This window comes from Cucurbita moschata, unplaced genomic scaffold (genome assembly GCF_002738365.1).
Source record: "Cucurbita moschata cultivar Rifu unplaced genomic scaffold, Cmos_1.0 Cmo_Scf00022, whole genome shotgun sequence".
In the NCBI taxonomy this organism is placed as follows: domain Eukaryota; kingdom Viridiplantae; phylum Streptophyta; class Magnoliopsida; order Cucurbitales; family Cucurbitaceae; genus Cucurbita; species Cucurbita moschata.
The window spans coordinates 3013817-3033674 of NW_019268538.1; the positions used below are offsets into that span (position 1 = coordinate 3013817).

The window sequence follows — 19858 nt, forward strand, 5'->3', positions numbered from 1 at the left end:
TTTTTTTTTTTTTTTTTTTTTTTTTTTTTTTTTTTTTTTTTTTTTTTTTTTTTTGATGAACAGATGGTCAATTATTGCTGCTCAGCTGTCGGGACGAACGGACAATGATATCAAAAACTACTGGAACACGAAGCTGAAGAAGAAACTTGTGGGGATGATATCATCTTCTCCAAACACTTATACTCAATCTTTAACCCATCAAAGCACCTCCTTGAACATTCCAAACCCAATGGCTGAACCATCACCCACTTCTAACATCATTAATGGCAGTTTGGTGGGCAACCCTTTTGAGCAGTGGCGCTATGGAGCCCTTAAAATGAATGAAATGCAAATGGGGTTTGAATTTGGAAGTGGGTTAGTCACTTCCAGTAATGGGTTTGAAGAGAATCATGGGAAGTTGATGAGCAACAACGAAAGTGAGGTGTTCTTGAAGATGGAGGAGGAGGAGGAGAAGATCAAGAGAGAAGTGGAAGAGAAGTACTTTTATTACTACTGATGAGGGGGTTTGTTTATGATATTAATTTGGTTTAATTTGTTTTAGGGAATTTATGAATTTCATGTTATGTTGTCCAACTGTGAGCTTGAAATCAGTGAGATTTGACGTATAATATCTAAAAATTACCCTTAATTAATTCTCAATTAATAACAAATATGAACAATATTAGAATATAAAATGGAATTATGGGCTTATTTATTAGCCATGGACATTTAATCCAGTATTTCCTATATTTAGTTTAATTAAGTTAATAAAATTAAATTGTTTTTTTAATTTATTATTTATTGAGAGTAGGAAGGGCAGCTAATATTGTAATATTATATTACTGCCACATTAAGTTTTTAAATTGACATTACAGCTCAACTTGGGACCACCATCTTTAATTTTGGGATCTTTTGAGGTTGTAAATTTTCATACGCAACCCTATAATACCCAATGGATAAAATGCTTGTTTATTTAATCAATTAACAAAATTATTGTTTTTTAGTTTAATAATATATGTAAAAATGAAAATTCAAATGTTCCTTCAGTCAAATATATATGTCTTGTAATGAGATCAGATAGACATTAATTATTGTATTTTGCTTCAATTCGTTAGAAGAATTTGTATGTGATAATATTATAAATTCTTGGTAAATTTTACAAAAATATATAACATTAAATATTATCCATTTTGAGAATAAATTTTCATTATAAAATAACTATAAAATGCTTATTATAAATTCTCAACGGGGGAATCACTCCCTATAACTTTCAACAATCATCCCTCCAACACTAGAAGTACACTTATAAATTCATAATCTTCCACTATCTTGCACTAAATTAATTAACGTGGCGCTCACTCCTAATAAACCTCAACAATTTGATGTCTAATAAATTCATAGATTTTTTTGATTTTGTGATTAGTGAGTTCATGAATTTTAGGTCTAGAAGGAGACCTAAAAGGCACAAAATTGAATATTTAGATATATCTTTTTTTTTTTTTGTAAAATTTTAAAAACTTTTTGGAAGGTAGTTAAAAATTGAGAGGAAAGGGGCATAAATAAAAAAGTTGGTAGACGTAGAGATTTCTAATTCGTGTGGCTGTCAGAAACTGCGTGTCTCTCTGAAAGGGATTTGTGTGGGCTTGGCCCACTTTTCTCAGGTCGGTTTCAACTTTCAACCCAATCGCCATTACCATACATCTCTTTTTTTCTTTTTCTTTTAAAAAATTAAAAAAAAAACAAAAATAAGAATATATATATGCGCTTGATGTATCTCTAAATGTTGAAAATGACAAATAGATTCGTAAAGTTCCACTTTGTATAGAATATTTCTTGGGAAATTTTTTTCTTTTTGATTAATAAATCTATTAAAGTTAAAATTAATTTTATATCTAATTTAAACTTTTAATTTTTAAATTTATTTTTTTTAATACGTCAAAATTAATAATTATTTCAATGTTTGGTTTTTTATTCTTGATTTTTGGTCTTTTGTTTTTAATTTCTGGAAAATTGGAGATGAAAGAAATAATTTAGAGAGACCAATATGTGGTGGCACAAAAACAAATAATTAGAATCAAATGTAATAAAATTTAAAATATGAAGAAAAAAAAGTTAGAGAGGGGATCCAAACTACAAAAATTAATGATTAAACTTGCACTTGCCACTCTAAATCATAATATAACGAATAAAATAGAAAAGATCATGTAAAATTAATATATACAACGATATTCAATATGCTTTTTCTGCAAATGAATGGTCATATTTAACCAAACTAATTAAAGAGGCAAAATTACAAATTAAAAAAACGATGTCATGGACTTAAACATTCATAATAAAATATTAAAATAACGTGATATTTAAACAAAACAATGCCATTATCTAATCTAAAGGCGATAAAATAGACAATATGCAACTACTCTGCACCGGTTCTCCGTGGTTCTATGACTTTCATCATTATCTCATTGTAACCACACTAGTTAGAAAAGGTAAACACATGCACCATGGTAAGATCTATCCTCTTAAAACATCATAGCATGACTTTAGGCTCGACAAGGTTGGATGTATAATATTTCTATACGGATGGCTCACGTGTGCGTGCATGGGCCCGCCAAGGGGCTCACACACTCCCTAGACTTGGCTCGTCAAGCTAGCACTTGCTAATGTGTTGTTGTCGAATGCTATGGAGGGAAGGACCCACATAATAACATGGAAAACATAAATGTCGTAAAGTATTTATCCGTACTCATCATATTGGTGAAATATCCCAATGCACATGACACACAAATATGCATGAAATCCCCATAGGTTATAATCCTGGCATAATGTATGATGCAAGACAAACTTCTCTTTATTTATAGCCTAACAAGTCATGAATTATACCGTCATAATTCTTGTAAATTCCAAGATACCTAACATAGCTTTCCTGACATGTTCTACGAAAGTTTATGCTATCATATCTTATTGATTTAATAACAACTTTATACAACATGATATGATCACTAATATAACATAGCTTTTATACCTGATATAAGTTATCATAGTATAACATAACATATGACATATATGACACATCATAACATAGCATCAAAACTTTGTATAACTTAACATATCATTCATACATATAACAAGTGGAGGAGTCATGGGACATTGCATCATCATGCATAATACAATTCATCAAACCAAGCTAATAGTGGAGACACTTACTTAGTTGGCCTAGGCCGAAGTCATTGGCTACCTTGTTGCAAGAGACTACTCCTTAAAATTTAATTTTACCTAAAGAGCTCCATGATCATAATTTAAAATTCTGCTATATAAATTAGAATTCTATGAAAATTGATTTATAATTTAAACTTAACTCAAAATAATTTAAATTAGCTGAAAGATAGTCACAATCCAAGATAGATTGAAGCTGACCTAGAATCATCAGAAAATATATTCTCACCAACCACAAGTGACCTTCCTTGGTAGAGTCCAATTCCCTACCTTCTCAACCTATAAAAGATATGTTACTTTTATTTTGTTTATTTCTTTTCAATTTTGAATTATTGCAAGAGTTTGTCTTTTGATACGTATTTAAATCAATATGATAAAATTAAACCTCTATCTATTTTCAGCAAACTGTAAAAGCAATTGAGAATGAATCACGGTTTTAATTTAGTTGATTTTGTGTAATAATTATATAAACCGAATGAAATATCAGTTTTTTCTTTCTTACTCAATATTTAAGTGGCCAGAATTCACTGTTTTAAAACTAAAGTTTACAAAATAGTTCATGAGGAAAAGGTACGGCAGGACAAACAAACAACGTTGGCCAAGTCAAATAATCCAGGTACAACTCACTCATACCCCTTCAGTATTTAATTACTTTTCCCCTACAACAATTCAAGGCCTTTCAAACTTCAATATGCTTGGACTGTGCTTCCTGTTCATGCAAGTTAAGTGAACAGCATATTTTGATTTACAGATCACCCATCAATTACTAAGAGATTAGATCTAAAATAATTGAAATCTACCCTTCAAAATAGAGGCAGGATGTTAAATTACCACTAATCACTAGGTTTATGATGAGAATTCTGGGTTTTATTAATTTTGCCACAAATTTAGCTCAATGTTATAATCTGCAGATTATTTGGCGTTTTCGATGATGTTCAGGAAGCTACCACTAATAATTAATTTCCTTAACAATATTTTACGATCATTGCATGGGGCTTCTCAATTATTTGAATGAATGTTTGGGGATTTCTTCTTCCCCCTTATATTTTTCAATTATTTTAATAATTTCCTTACTGTATTAATTTTGTTTTTTCCTTTCCTAATGGACCATTTAAGATGCTCCGAGAAATTAAGGTAGAATTCAGGCACACACTGTTCAAAGAAGAAATCCAGTCAAGTTTACTTTCTTAACCATTTACATTCTTGCTTATGATCTTTCCCGAAACACTTTCAGTCTCCCATGTCCAACAGATTCAATTTCTGAACAACTTTGAGTTCATATTATTTCGTACAAGTAGAGGGAGTGAAGAAAAAGGAATTCCTAGATTAATTTGAATTTAATTCACATAAAACATACAATTGTTTATGCATGTGAATATCTAAAGTTGTTCATATCTAGAAATTCTTCAAAATGAACATAATAGTAATGAATAATTAGTCTATTGTACTAAAAATAACACGTTAAATCAAAAAAGTCCGTTCAAAAACGAATTCTCACACACGCTAGTTTGTTTCATAAATTTTTACAAAATTCTTCCACATAAACTGTTTAAGTCCTCTCTGTTTTTGGATAGAAAAACAGATGTAATCAATGAATTTAGCAGATGCATGTTGAAACAGCAAATAAAAACTAAAAGTGTGAACATCACGATCTCGATCTCTACAAAAATATACACATAATACATATAGAGATAGAGAGAGAGAGCGGAAGAAAAAGAAGAGTTCCACGGTCCTACATTCTGATAAATGGATTGTATAGCTTAAGAAGAGGAGAAGATCCAGATTTAAGAGGAAATGGATTACCTGAAAAAACCGTACGGGGAGGAGATGGCGGCGGTGGTGGAGAGAGAGAGCCAAGATGGCATTCACTTGCAGAAGCACCTGCACCTCAGTGGCCTTGTGCATTTGAAGAGAAAAGAAGAAACAAAGCTGAAGGTGTAGGTGCAAATGCAGGAGAAGGCTAACAATTTGGCCATAAATTTCTGGTGATTTCAGGTGCGTTGTGTCCAAACGTGGGAGAAGATTATATAATCAAAGAGATTCGGAGATTGCGAGAAATGGAGCCAAGAAGTGGGCGGGGCGAGGCGGGGCGGGCGTTAGGGCAAGGGAGGAAGAGATAAGGACGCGACGAACTCGATTATTTATGGTACAGTACCAGGACTGATGTGGTTCTCTGGAATTGGCTGCTTCACTTTGCCCACGTGATCCATACCATCCTCCCCACGTGGGTTTTCTTCCTTCCATCAATCACCATTCGCCACGTCTTCATTACCACCTGCTCTCCACATGCTCCCCCCTCCTTTTTCTTTTCTCCACTTTTTTTCTGTTTCTGTTTCTCTTAATATAAATAAAAATACCATTTCTACAAAAAACTAAAAAAAGCGGGGTAAAAATAAAAAAGAAATGATTTGCATGGAAGCCCCTGGAATAATTGGGTGGGCGTGACCATATACGACAAACGGATTTTATTCCATCTACAAAAAGATATATATATATATATATTCATTTTTACTGCGCTTACTAAAAGACAAATATACCCTCCGACGCGTGAACTCCACAGATTCTTCTTCGTCCTTGATTTTCCAAAATAATAAAAATAAAAAATAAAAAATTCAAAATTTAATACCAACCTTATCTCAAACTTATCGAATTCAATTTCATATCATAATTCAGGTGGTACGGACCTAATCTCAAATTATGTAATCCATGTGGTACAAACCTTATCTCAAATCATGTTCGCGTTTCATCTAACACCGTTCGTTTGATATTCATATCTCAAATGGATAGGATTCTAAGATGCAAATATTATATTTATACCATAATGTAAATTTTCTTTTCAAATAATGCTGGATTTTTATAACATATTAAAATAAAAAATTAGTTACTAATTTTTTCATGAGTTAAAAAATTTTCAAAAAAGAAAAAAAGAAAAGAAAAAAAGAAAATTGGGTATAAAAACGAAGAAACGTGGTATCTGGGAGGAGCAGAGGCAGGGAAGCGACCCGAATGATCGGGGAGAAAAGAAGGGAAATCAAATAATGGTGAGGGCCGTACAGTGGGAAAAAGACAAATATACCCTCATCATTAAATAATACAAGGGGCAGATATTTGTAGCAAGTGGATTCATAATTGATTGATTTTCCTTTCTCCTTGGTCCTTGGTGCATTAAATTTGGAAATTGTTTTTTGTGGGTTCCTAAATTTCTGTATTCAGTGGCCCAAAACTGACAAATAAAACTGGGCTATATGTTGTTTGTAGGCCCAATCTAAATCTCAAATACTATGTACTATGGCCACTAACGAACGTTTTGCTGTAATCGGCGTTATAAGGTTGTTCTTGCGTTTAAATAAAGATGGAGGAGGACTAAACGAACCAAGTTGGGGTCGATGTCGAAGACGACGATCAAAATTTAACCAATCCGAGAATTTGAGGGTACAATGGCTTGGGTTCTCTTGAGTGAAGTTAAAAGTTGAATTAGATTTTGTCCTCTTTGGACTTTTCCTTACGAGCTTCCTCTCAAAGGTTTTTTTTAAAAGCGTCCGCTAGGGAAATGTTTCCACGCCCTTATAAAGAGTGTTTCGATGTGGGATCTCACAATCCACCCCCTTCTGACCTAGCGTCCTGACACTCGTTCCTTTCTCCAATCGATGTGCGACCCATACCAAATCCACCCCCTTTCGGGGTCCAGCGTCCTACTGGCATACTACCTCATGTCTATCCCCCTTCGAGGAACAACCTCCTTGCTGACGACACATCACCCAGCCAGTGATTGGATATCATTTGTAACAGCTCAATCCCACCGCTAGCAGATATTGTAAAAGGTGTTTCATTCTCCTCCTCAACTGACGTAAGATCTCACAGATTTTGATAGTTGTCTCTATGTCCCAAGTGTCACATCGGGTTGAGTGGGGATCTGATATTGTTTTGGAACAAAAGCCTTAATGTCTTCATTACTCGTTTTCAATCAGGCACGTTGTACATAATAGATGAAGATTCAACCGGTGTCCATTCTAGGGACATATGAATCAATCAGTCTAAGAGAACAGATTCTTGAGACCTTGTAGGGAGGCTCAATAGTTCTCTAAATGTCCCATTGATAAATGAATGAGACTTAAACTAATAATAGCAAGCATTTACCCAAAAGTGAAGCACGCGGCTTGCCGATGACCGACTTGCCATGGAAGCTTCTTAGCAGCCTCTGTGTCTCACAGGCCACATTAAATTAATTGACCCACAGATTACGCACTACTACCCAAGTAAACGCTTGACTTCACTTCATTCATATGTTCAATTTTTAATCCAATCAATTCAACATCACATGCCTATCTTCTTCTCAACTTTATTGAGTGAAAGCCGTGGAAGCAACGCCCAGTTTTCGCCGCTATAAATACTCTGCAAACAACTCCCATTTCTTTCACAAACCAAACCCCAAAACTCCAATTCCATCCTAACAATGGGCGAGGTCATTTAACTCATTCATCTTTCTTCTAATCCTTTCCATTTTTCTTCTCATACTCATTTGCTTTACTTTCTCTCTGTTTACAGAAGAAGAATGAAGACACCACCACGGCTGTGTTCAAGATCGACATGCACTGCGAAGGCTGCGCCAACAAAATCAGAAAGTGCGTCCGAGAAATCGAAGGTATTAATTCCCAAACAATTTTTGCGTTCTCTTCGCTAATTTCTTTTGGATCTAAAGCTAATTTCTAATTTTCTTCTTTGGAAGGCGTTGAGAGAGCGAGAGCAGACTGGGAAGCCAACAAGCTGACAGTCATCGGAAAATTCGACCCTGCCAAGCTCCGAGAGAAGCTCGCCGATAAAACAAAGAAGAAAATCGACATTGTCTCGTCGGAGAACAAGAAAGAAAAGGAATCCAAGAAACCGGACGAGCCCGCCGTCGGTGATAAAAAACCAGAGGAAAAGAAGTCCAAAGACAAAGAGGTGGGTGAGGAACTAACGTGCGCTTCACTCAAAGGCGCAAGTTAGACAACAATCCAACTGTCAACAGTTAATTAACTCGAATTTTTAAAATTATTTTACTGATTAATTGTTATATTTGCCAGACTCCGGTGACGACGGTGACTTTGAAGGTGGAACTGCACTGCCAGGGTTGCATAGAGAAGATTTACAAAGTGGTAGCCAGGACCAAGGGTAAATTTACTTTTAAATTCAATTGATTACCTTATCATTCAATTGAATAAAACAATCAATGATTTTCTTTGAATGGGTGTACCTTGCAGGAGTGGAGGATATGGCGATTGAGAGACAAAAGGATTTAGTAATGGTAAAAGGAAAAATGGACGTGAAGGCTCTGATAGAGAATTTGGAAGAGAAACTAAGGAGGAAAGTTGCAGTGGTGGTGCCGAAGAAGGACAAAGACGACGAAGCTAAGGGAGGAGACAGCAGCGACAAGAACAAGAGCGGCGGAGATGCTGCTCAACCCGCAAATGGCAGTGGCGGGGGAGATGGTCACAGACTTGATCACATGGCAGTTCCAGTTTTGGGATATGGGTACGGGTACGGGTACGGTGGAGAACATTTACCTTCGGTTCAAATGTTCAGCGATGAAAATCCAAATGCTTGCTCGGTCATGTGACAACCAATATAGTTTCTTAGAAATATGTAACTTTTCATTCTATTTTTTCTGTAAAGAAACATCATTATATGTCAATTATCGTTGAGTTATGAGGTTAAAGATGGTGTCTCGGGGATAAAGGCGAGAAAGATTAGTCCAAAATGCATAGTCCGGAAGTGAAGTGAGAGGTGGGGTTTGTTGGTGGCGTCCTTCCAGGAAAGACAGAGACCTTTTCCATTGAACCAAGTGGAGGAAAGAAAGAAGAGTTGGATAACACAGTCATGCACCTCTCTAACATACCTTTCTACCAATAATTGAGGAGTGGAAATTTGGAATCTCACTTTTTCACTCAAAAACAAAAAGGGCTCTCATTTTCCTTTGAATTTCAATACCTCTTTTCGTCTTTCTGTTTTTGTGTAGGGACAAGTTCATCTTAATGATATCCTTCAATCCCGCCATTCTGATTCAACTGTCTTTTGGGCTAATCTTTTCCACATTCAAACATAGTAACAACAATCAAGCTCTCCTATGAAATGGAATTTTCTTTCTAATACCTGAAGTATATTATTATCTTTTCATTCCACAATCCTTCCTCACAACGAACAGGCATTAGGTGGAGCTGGATGGAAGAATTGACCTCTTCACCGCCCCAACGTTAATCTCTATCTATGTGAGATCCCAGTCGGTTGGAGAGGAGAACGGAGCATTTTTTATAGGGGTGTAGAAACCTCTTCCTAACAAACGCATTTTAAAAACCTCGAGGATAAGCTTGAAAGAGAAAGTCCAAAGAGAACAATATCTGCTAGCTTGGTCTGTTACAAATGGTATTAGAGCCAGACACGAGAAGATGTGCCTGCGAGGAGGCTGAGCCCCAAAGGGAGGCGGATACGAGGCAGTGTGCCAACAAGGGTGTTGGACCCCAAAGAGAGGAAAAACTCGAAAAAAAAAGTCTAAAGAAGATAATATCTACTGGTGCACACGATGGAAACGGAAGAAAACAAAATTATCATGAGAGAGGAGAAAAAGTGCAAAGAGAGATGAACATTTAACATCATTACCCAAATGGATGGTTTCACTTTCACTACCACTGAGCGACCATTTATAGAAGTGGACATCAAAACTTATCTCTGCTTTCATAAACTTCCAAAAATCATGCGCAGAATTACGTCTAATCTGATAGCAACTAATAAAGATAGCTCCTTCCATTTAGCCTTAGATAGCAGCATCTCATCAAAATAACTGGTGGAGCTCAAGCTTCACCCCCCCTCTTTCCCAGCTAATGACAATAAGAATGTTTTTGGATGCTTATGCTAGGTCGAGATGCATCATCGGAGAATAAGTTTTAACACCATGATTCTCGAGTGAGTTGACTATAGCCCTGATCTTTGTGCGGCTTTTGGACCCTTTCTTCTCAGTTTCCTTGTTTATGTCCACACAAATCCCAGTTCCTTGCCCCTGTTCCAGACCGTCCACGGTCGCCTAGCCACATTCAAGATCGTCTTTGAATCACCTATCCAAAATGTTAAAATATCCCATGGGTTTTCAAACTAGCAATGATTTCAATCTTGGAGAATGAATTGGTATGCTAAACAAAAAAGACGTGTAGGACAAAAACATGTAACAGAATCAGGTATGGAGAGCCACATCTTAGCCAGGTAATAGGTTACAACAAATTACAGAATCTTACCATGCCTTCTTGAACCAATAACCATCTTTGGTGTAACCAAACCACTCCCATCCCTCAAGACCAAAAAGAGATAGTACAAGAATAATCTCTTGTTGTCCATCGACCATACCTTTCTGACTCAACCTCCGTGGATTTGGCGACAAGCACACAGTCGAGGAAGTAGATTCGGCCCTGGAACAATGTTTTAGGGATCGAACAATGTTTGTTTAGATGCCTCCCTTGGATAGCGTTTTCATATTTCATCGTATTTGCTGAAATATTCATTTCATTTAATGTTTCCATGAATCTGTGTAGGCAGGCCTCTTAGTTTAATCTCTTAATGAACCAATTCACCTTCCATAACCTAAACGGACCTAAAATTTTGAGGTAAAGGTTTCTAACAACAATGTCGATGATGCCTCTCGACCAAGAACCCTGCGTGCACTCCAAATGATATCATAACCATCAGAAATAGTGTCAGTTAGGACAATATTGAAAAAAAGCATCCCTTACAATTGAATAATGGATTCACACACAGAACAAACCAAAAGATTGGAGGAGCAACAAAAGGGGTTTTTTTTTTTTTTTTTTTAATATTGATGAGTATTCAGGCAAGCTTGCATGCACTTCAACTGATATCACCAGACGTAAATGATTATGCAAACAAACAAATCAGATGAAAATTAAGCATTTTATTGGTAAGTAACAAAGTAAATCATGGGACAGAATTGCAATAAATTAAAGGCTTTCCATCCTCAAAATTGCATTAATAAAATATTTCATCAGTCATTACTCAAGTTCATACGGAAACATTAAAGCTTAAAGAACCAGCAAATAAAGTAGAGAAACTTCTATTATATTAATTATTCATCACGATAGATGTGTTAACTTAATAAATAATCCTGGTTAGGTTGCAATTGAGCTTCAATTCAACAGATTAACGATAAAAGAGAGATTGAATCCATTAAGAAAGAAAGCTGGCTCCAGCTTGAACCAGGGATGCAGATTGGGCACATGATGAAATAATTAATAAAGCAAACACACGCTATAAGGATATGCATAATATCTAATTAAGTACATTTAGGCTAAGCGGTAGCCATTTCCAACAAAAAAGATGAATAAAATCACACCAAGTCAAGAAAACAAAAGAGGAAAAGAAAAACATTTGAACTTTTTATAAGCGTTGCAATATTCTAGAATGCATGAGAAAATCAAAGATTTTAGCTCAAGTGGAGCCTGACCTGAACGTTTAGAGATTGTGAAACTTGAATTATCAATCAATGAGCTCCAAGGAAGAACGTAACAAAGACCCACAAATATAATATAAACATTCGAATTCCCACAGACCTAAACTTATCTACATGAATGATAAGCAGCCCAACAAATGATTCAGTACAAAACAGGACATCCAGCAACGTAAAGCTCTGCAAAATTTAGAGAAAAATACTAGAATCTTTAGGAATCTCAATTCTAAATGATGAAACTAAGGCAGCCAATTCAGTTTCAAATAGAAGGAACCTGAGGAAGACTGGAGTGTTTGGGACGAAATAGCTAACCTTGGTATACTTGCATACAAACTGGAGAGATGAAGACGGGAACTTTGGAGTTGAAAGAATGAAAAACCATGAAAGAACGCTTGAGAAATCAACAGAAAAGCAAATAAGCCCCCTCCACAAACGAATCCGCCAATGGTTTGGTCAAGTTTTTTTCCCCACCTCCTCTTCTTTATAACCTTGTAATTAATATCATGAATGAAAGTCATGTATCAAACGCTAAACAAACTTTTTGGCTATTCGAATTAAAGCACTTTTAAACCTTTTTTTCTCCCAATTGAAAACAACCTTTTGCAATAGTGACTCGTCATGAAATTACAAACTTAGGATTCGCCTTACAAAATTTATGAAATTCTTCATTCACAAACTTAAATGGCAATTCATTCAATAGGACCATACAAGCAAACATCGTTAAATAATTCTCCAGTGAAAGATTAGTTATCAAATTACATTTAGAATCTCCTTCAACATAATTCCTTAACTTGTATACTTCTTACATTTCTCCTAGGTGCCTTTTAAAATTTGTTGCCCCATTTCTCCTAAGAATCACGTGCATATGTAGCCCCGTGATATTTATGCTAAATTAATAAAAATACCTTCGAACTTTGTACTTTGCATCAAAAATATTCTTGAACTTTCAAAAGTTTCAATAATACCCTTAACTATTGACAAAAGTTCAAAAAGATTCTAACCATTAGTTTTGGATGGAACTATTAGTACTTTGTTCTAAAATACCCTTTAACTTTCAAAAGTTTTATTAATGCCCTTGAACTTTTTAAAAAAGTTCAAAAGTACCCTTACCGTTAATACCACGTATAAAATAACCATGAACTTTCTAAAGTAGAATTGATACCCTTAGCCTTAAACAAGTTCTTACTGTTAATATATGGACGTAAACTGTTTATCTACACCCTGTATAAAAATCTCCTTCAATTTCATCTCTCTCCTCTACTTCAACCTATGGCTCAACAATTTCTCGTTTTTCTCTTGATTCTTGAATATCCCTTATTCTCCTTCTTTTGTTCCTCAATCTTTAAAACTTCCCTCATTTCTCTTTTTTTCTCTTCTTAAATATCAAAACTCTAAATGAAAAGGAGAAGCTTTCTCATTGTTGAGCATTTCTAAACATAAATATGAAACATTAATACCCAAATAGGCAATTTGAAAACATATTGTCTATTTGGGTGATGAAAATTTTTGTGTTTATGTCTAGAAATGCTCACAAATGAGAGATTTCCACCAAAGTTTTGTTATTTAAAAAGAGTAAAAAAGAAAAGAAGGGGGTTAATTTTTAGAGATGGTGGAAAAGAAGGGGGTTAATAGGATATTCGAGAAGTGAGAAAGAAAAAAGAGAAATGAGAAATTGTTGAGCCAGGGTAAAAGCAAAGAAGAGAGAGACAATCAAAGAGGGAGATGATCTATGGGGGTGAAGATAAACTATTTTTGTTTATATATTAACTCTAGAAACTTATTAAAAAAAGTTTAAGTTAGGGTATTAATGCTACTTTTGAAAAAAGTGGTATTTTTGAAACATGATACTAACAGTTCTAGCCATGTTCCAACATTCCAACGATAAATGTATTTTTGAACTTTTTAAAAAAATTTATAGGTATTTCTTATGTTTTCAAAAAAGTTTAAGGGTATTAATGAAACTTTGGAAAGTTGAAGGATATTTTTTAAACAATTTTAAAAGTTCAAAGATATATTTGAAACAAAATACTGATAGTTGTCATCCAAAACTAATGGTAAGGGTATTTTTTTGACTTTGATTTTAGTTTAAAGGTATTATTGAAACTTTTAAAAGTTCAAAAGTATTTTGAGACAATGTGAAAAGTTGAGAGCATTTTTATTAATTTAGCCTAATATTTATAAGCAGCCCTATAAAATTCAGCATAGCATCCCTCTACTTCAGTAAAATGCTCTCAAACATCTGAATATTGTTTAGTAGGTTTTCTTGTCCTTGATAATCCTGCTTTACCACCAACAAGTGAATTAGGATATCACTTTCAACTTAACGAAGAGTTCGACTAGAATAACTTTGTTTAGAAGTCTCAGAGATGAAGCCATCCAAGGACAAAAATACAACCAACTCATGAGTACTCGATTTCTAGAGTTGCTAGAGTAAAAGGCTCGTGGGGTTTCTTAAGAAAGAAATCACTTCTTACTTAGTGTAAGCCAGAGCCTAAAACATTGTTAACACGGCTATATATGCAACTTTCTACTCGCACACATACACATGTATGAGATGATCTTTGGAAGCAGTAAAAGTGGAACCAAATTAGAACTTGAAAAGAAACAGACAAGCTAACAACAAACAAAACACACATAGAGCAAAACATTTGGATCTTAAGTACTAAACTGTAACAACCCAAACCCACCGCTAGCAGATATTGTCCGCTTTGACTCGTTACTATTGTTGTCAGCTTCACAATTTCAATACACGTCTGTTAGGAAGAGGTTTTTACACCTTATAAGGAATGGTTCGTTCTCCTCTCCAACCGACATGGGATCTCACAATCCAACCCCTTGGGGGTCAGCGTTCTCGCTGGCACACCCTCCGGTAGCTCTAATACCATTTGTAATAACCCAAACTCACCGATAGCAGATATTGTTCGTTTTGGCCCATTACGTATCCCTATCAGCCTCAGTGTTTTAAAACACGTCTATTAGGGTGAGGTTTCCACATCCTTATAAGAAATGCTTCGTTTTTGTCTCCCACCATCGTTGGATCTCACAAAAATGGAATCTAATTACTTCTAATAATGTACCCTTTAGCTGCCAATAAACTACCCAGATTAAGAAATGGAAGGAAGCAACCCAAATGCAATAGTAACATTAGTTTAACACAAACTAATGGCATCTCAGTTGTAAAACAGAGAGAAAGAGATCAGACAAACAATCCACGCACGTCATTGTTTGTGACTAATCCAGACAAACTTCTCATTCGCTGGATACTAAAACATCACAGGTAGACTAATCCATCATGGAGGAAAGTTTGTGACCAATTTCTCATTCGCGTGATACTAACATGTGAACAAAATCAGATCCACAAACAATGGATGTACTACAAGGTATGCGGCTTAGTAATGAGTTGTTTCAGAAATTCAGAATGCTCTGTTTCAAAAACAGTAAAAAATTGGTAAAAACAAAATTGTAAATACAAACAAGAACAAAGAAGAGAACACAGAATAGGAAAATAATGGATTTGTCCCAACAATCACTGTTCCTTCCTCCCCCTCTTCTTATTAAATCGGGGTTATAATGGGTTTTAAAGTGGGGTGGAATCCGAAGGGCAGACCAATTTATTCAAAAAGCCACCGGTGACCAGAAAACTAACCTTAACATCGTCGGAGACGGAAATTGAACGACATCGAGGCGATCACATGCGGAGAGAGGGAGCGATAACCACGGCGGCTACGCGCGCGCGCCTAAGCAAGGAGAGAGGGAGATCGAACGACGACGAGACGATAGTGCGATAGAATCGGTTCGGTTCTTAAACTCATTAAACCGTGAATTAATAATGATATTTAAAGTAATTATATCAATTCGCGCCACACTTGAAAATACATGTCCAAACTTATAGATATATCAATTAAAATTTTAAACCTTCTAAATCATATATTTAAAATAATTAATAATTTTTTTGAATTAAATGATGTTTTAACACATATCTAATAATTTAAAATCAACGTAACCCTAATTATCAATTTTTTAAATCTTAAAATATATCTAATTTTGCAAGGAAGTTTTGTCATCAAACCCAACATGTTTCATTAAAAAAAAAAAATAATAAATAAATAATAATAATAATAATGTTTCTCAAAATTTAAATGCATATAACTGGGCCAAATCCTTAGGCCCATGGGCTTCGTCTTAAGGTCTTGTTCTCTTGAACCAGCCCAATATCGGTGCCACGTGAATTCTCGTATTTACCCTCACAGCCCAATTTCAGTCGGCTACGCAACCAACCAGAAGTAGATCTCCGTGGAGGACACGTGGTATCATCAAGGACTCCTATAAATAAGATCCCAAAGCCTTCCTTTTTCGGAACCTTGAACCCTTGATCCGCATCGCATTACGCGTCGTAGGTCTGATAAAAGGCCCACAACAAAAGCGCCGTGAGAGACGAAGAGCGACTTCTTCAAGCCCTAGATCTGCTTCCTCTTCTCACTCGCGCCTCTTAGCTCGCTCTATCGTTCTCGTATTCCCTTTGATCTTCTTTCTCTCCGTTTCCCCAGGTATGTATTGGGGATTATTCACGATGTTTCTGATTTCGTTTTGATTGTGCTTTTAGGGTTTTTTTTTTTAAATTTTTTAATCTTTAGGGTTAAGGATGGTTTCCGACGCGAGCAAGAAGAAAGCGGCTCAGAAGAAGGCAGCTGCGGCGGCTAAGCGAGGAGGAAAAGCAGCGGCGGCCGCTTCTTCCAAGGCGGCATCTGCCGATTCGCAGAATGGAGTTGATAAGTTGGCGAATGGAGTTGACGCTCTTCAGTTATCTGATCGTACTTGTACTGGTGTGCTTTGCTCACATCCTCTCTCCAGGGACATCAGAGTAAGCCCTGATTTGGTTCCAGAATCAGAATCATGATATAGCTATTAATTCTTTTTTTTCAAGAAAAAAAGCCCTTGGCTATAATACCTGGATGAATATTTTAATTCACTTTTTTATACGTTTATGTTCCACTATGCAGTTTGCTTTTTTTTTTTTTTTTTAAATTTATTTATCATACTTACGTTGTCTTCGTCCGTGTTCTATTGCTTTAAACTTTGTTGGGAAAAAATAATTCTTCGTTGCATTGTTATTTTTCCTCAGCAGAACTCATTGGAACAGTTGTTTATCGATGAATCTTCTATTTGAGAATGCATTAGTAGGCTAGGTGACATCTAATCGTCTTCTAAATTATTCTTTAATTTTGAAAAGAACTGCTACTGGTTTATTTTTCTTGAGATCTCCTAGGACTATCCATTTTTTAGCATATGAATATTGAACTTTAGTCGTTCATATTCCTTGCTGGTGTACTTGGAAGTGATGTTGTGCTATTAGGGAAGTGTAAGTGATGACGCTGGTAATGTCCTTACATTCGTGCTTTTTGCAGATAGAGTCTTTATCAGTTACCTTTCATGGGCATGACCTTATCGTTGATTCTGAGCTGGAGCTCAACTATGGCAGGTTTGCTTGTAATAATGAGCTGGCATAAATAGTTCCTATTTCCACATTCATTCTTGTGCTTGATCTTCAATATTTACAAATTTTTTTCAGACGTTATGGTTTGCTTGGATTAAATGGATGTGGGAAATCTACACTTCTTTCGGCAATAGGTTGCCGAGAGCTTCCTATTCCAGAGCACATGGATATATATCACCTTACACGAGAGATTGAAGCTTCTGATATGTCTTCACTTGAAGCTATTATAAGTTGTGATGAGGAAAGGTTGCAGTTAGAGAAGGAGGCAGAAACTTTGGCTGCACAAGTATGTTGATTACAATAGTCTCTATGTTCTAAAGAATTTACTAGTGCTCATTATTCACTGTTCTATTTTAATTTAGGATGATGGAGGTGGAGAGCAACTTGATCGTATCTATGAACGTTTAGAAGCACTGGATGCAGCAACTGCAGAAAAACGTGCTGCTGAAATCCTGTATGGTCTTGGGTTTGACAAGCAGATGCAAGCTAAGAAAACCCGGGACTTCTCTGGTGGTTGGAGGATGAGGATTGCCTTGGCACGTGCCCTATTCATGAATCCCACTATCCTTCTACTGGATGAACCAACTAATCATCTAGGTATTAATGTTTCGTGCTTTCTTGTTTTGCTGATTGAGTGGTGGTGGTGAATTAATATCTTTTCAGTTATCACCCTATGAAAGAAATAAGTAGGTTTTGAGTTTTATAGTATTGATGTTGAACTTGGATTTGGATAATTAGTGCAAGTGCTTTGCTGGTACACCGATTGGCTGATCATTCTGGTTCTTGCTATTATCAATCTCACACCCTTTAGATTCCTTGGGGAACATACATACTGATCCAGTGAGCCCATTTCTAGGGAATACAAGCGTACTCCCTCTGCAGTGGATATATGTACTACTTCTAAATATACAAATAAATTAGCAAGAGCTGTGGAATTTAAGTGCAACCTTTTATTTGTTCCATTAATAATTTAGTATATCATTTCTGGCTTATTAATTGTTTTATTGCTGAAAATGAGGTATCTGATGGGCAACTGTTCTATTTTTTTATAATGATAGATCTGGAGGCTTGTGTCTGGCTAGAAGAGAACTTGAAGAAGTTTGACCGGATCCTGGTTGTGGTTTCGCATTCGCAGGACTTCCTTAACGGTGTGTGCACAAACATTATCCACATGCAGAACAGAAAATTGAAGATCTACACAGGTAACTATGATCAGTATGTTCAGACCCGTGCTGACCTGGAAGAAAACCAGATGAAAATGTACAAGTGGGAGCAGGATCAGATTGCTTCCATGAAGGAGTATATTGCCAGATTTGGGCACGGGTCAGCAAAACTAGCCCGGCAGGCACAGAGTAAGGAGAAAACACTGGCAAAGATGGAGAGGGGTGGGCTTACTGAAAAGGTGGTGAGAGACAAGGTTCTTGTCTTCCGCTTTGTTGATGTTGGAAAGCTTCCACCTCCTGTTCTTCAGTTTTCGGAAGCAACGTTCGGCTATACCCCTGATAATCTCATCTATACGAACCTTGACTTTGGAGTTGACTTGGACTCTCGGATAGCTTTGGTTGGACCTAATGGTGCCGGAAAGAGTACGCTGTTGAAGCTGATGACAGGGGACCTGGTTCCTCTGGAGGGCATGGTTAGACGACATAATCACCTTAGAATTGCCCAGTTTCATCAACATTTAACTGAGAAACTAGACATGGAAATGTCTGCTCTCCAGTTTATGATAAAAGAGTACCCAGGAAATGAGGAAGAGAAGATGAGAGGAGCAATTGGGAAGTTTGGGCTCTCCGGTAAAGCTCAAGTGATGCCAATGAAAAATTTGTCTGATGGGCAGAGGAGCCGTGTTATATTTGCCTGGTTAGCATGGAGACAACCCCACTTATTACTGCTTGATGAGCCCACTAATCATTTGGATATCGAGACAATTGACTCATTGGCAGAGGCATTGAATGAGTGGGATGGAGGTTTGGTTCTTGTAAGCCATGATTTTAGACTTATAAACCAAGTCGCCCAAGAGATATGGGTGTGTGAGAATCAAGCTGTAACCAGGTGGGAGGGTGACATTATGGACTTCAAGGCACATTTGAAGAAGAAGGCTGGGTTCTAATTGAAGCTGTATAACTCGTGAGTTTTCGTTATTATTGAAATCTACAGTGTAGACCATCGCTTAGGGTGTGTTGCTTAACTCCGCAGCTCGGCCAGCATGCGTGTGATGTGCTAACACAACAAGCCGAAGGTCTGAACACTGATGAGCTTGGTTATTGTTTCGAGCTAGCAATTTTAATGGGGCTAGTAGGTAATGTTTTTGCTTAATCATTATTAATTCATGTATCCTATATCTTTTAGTTGGTTTTTGAATCAACTAGATAGAGCCATATCCCATATTATTTTTAGACACCATGCGACTATGAACACAGACACTCTTATATTTTCGGTTTTTTTATTGAATGAAATATAATGATTGTCCCCTATTGGGGCATAATTGTGAGGTGTTCTTGCTGTTGATTAGTGTTCAAATAAATATAACTTGCATGATCTGCACTTTAGGAAGGGAATCTGAATTACTTGTAGAAATTGTTCCCTCTTTTTATGACTCTCCTAGCAGGAGAGAATTGGGGTCTTGTCTGGTCTGGCATGAGAGTTATTTTTTTTCCTGTTTACATTTGCGAGTGGTACCCTTTAGT

The 19858-nt window shown here is 36.2% G+C and overlaps 3 protein-coding genes and 2 long non-coding RNA genes across 5 annotated transcripts in view; 3 read left to right on the plus strand and 2 right to left on the minus strand.

The window, feature by feature from the left end:
- The window catches only part of LOC111459620 (transcription factor RAX2-like), a 2204-nt gene extending 1631 nt beyond the window's left edge, over positions 1-573 (plus strand). The window contains exon 3 of the mRNA XM_023102609.1: positions 64-573. Within this exon, the coding sequence (XP_022958377.1) occupies positions 64-496 (433 nt within the window). The 3' untranslated portion in view covers positions 497-573. The remainder of the gene's footprint in view (positions 1-63) is intronic.
- A 1883-nt stretch (positions 574-2456) lies between these two features.
- Positions 2457-5519, minus strand: LOC111459156. The gene is made up of 2 exons (XR_002713248.1): positions 4996-5519; positions 2457-3901 (listed from the first exon to the last, which is right to left on the minus strand). It is a non-coding gene; the product is annotated as an uncharacterized LOC111459156 (long non-coding RNA).
- A 1971-nt stretch (positions 5520-7490) lies between these two features.
- LOC111459839 (heavy metal-associated isoprenylated plant protein 3-like) lies at positions 7491-9236 on the plus strand. Its single transcript, XM_023102918.1, has 5 exons — positions 7491-7654; positions 7738-7834; positions 7919-8133; positions 8256-8343; positions 8433-9236. Exons 1-5 carry the CDS (start codon positions 7646-7648, stop codon positions 8786-8788), a joined length of 765 nt encoding a protein of 254 aa, XP_022958686.1. The 5' UTR covers positions 7491-7645; the 3' UTR covers positions 8789-9236.
- A 1689-nt stretch (positions 9237-10925) lies between these two features.
- On the minus strand, positions 10926-15495 carry LOC111459125. The gene is made up of 3 exons (XR_002713241.1): positions 15324-15495; positions 11990-12165; positions 10926-11857 (listed from the first exon to the last, which is right to left on the minus strand). It is a non-coding gene; the product is annotated as an uncharacterized LOC111459125 (long non-coding RNA).
- Positions 15496-16016: 521 nt separating this feature from the next.
- Positions 16017-19656, plus strand: LOC111459483 (ABC transporter F family member 1-like). Its single transcript, XM_023102411.1, has 6 exons — positions 16017-16224; positions 16312-16538; positions 17083-17156; positions 17247-17457; positions 17534-17768; positions 18230-19656. The coding sequence occupies exons 2-6, from the start codon at positions 16320-16322 to the stop codon at positions 19279-19281; spliced, it is 1791 nt and encodes a 596-aa protein (XP_022958179.1). The 5' UTR covers positions 16017-16224; positions 16312-16319; the 3' UTR covers positions 19282-19656.
- Positions 19657-19858: the final 202 nt, after the last annotated feature.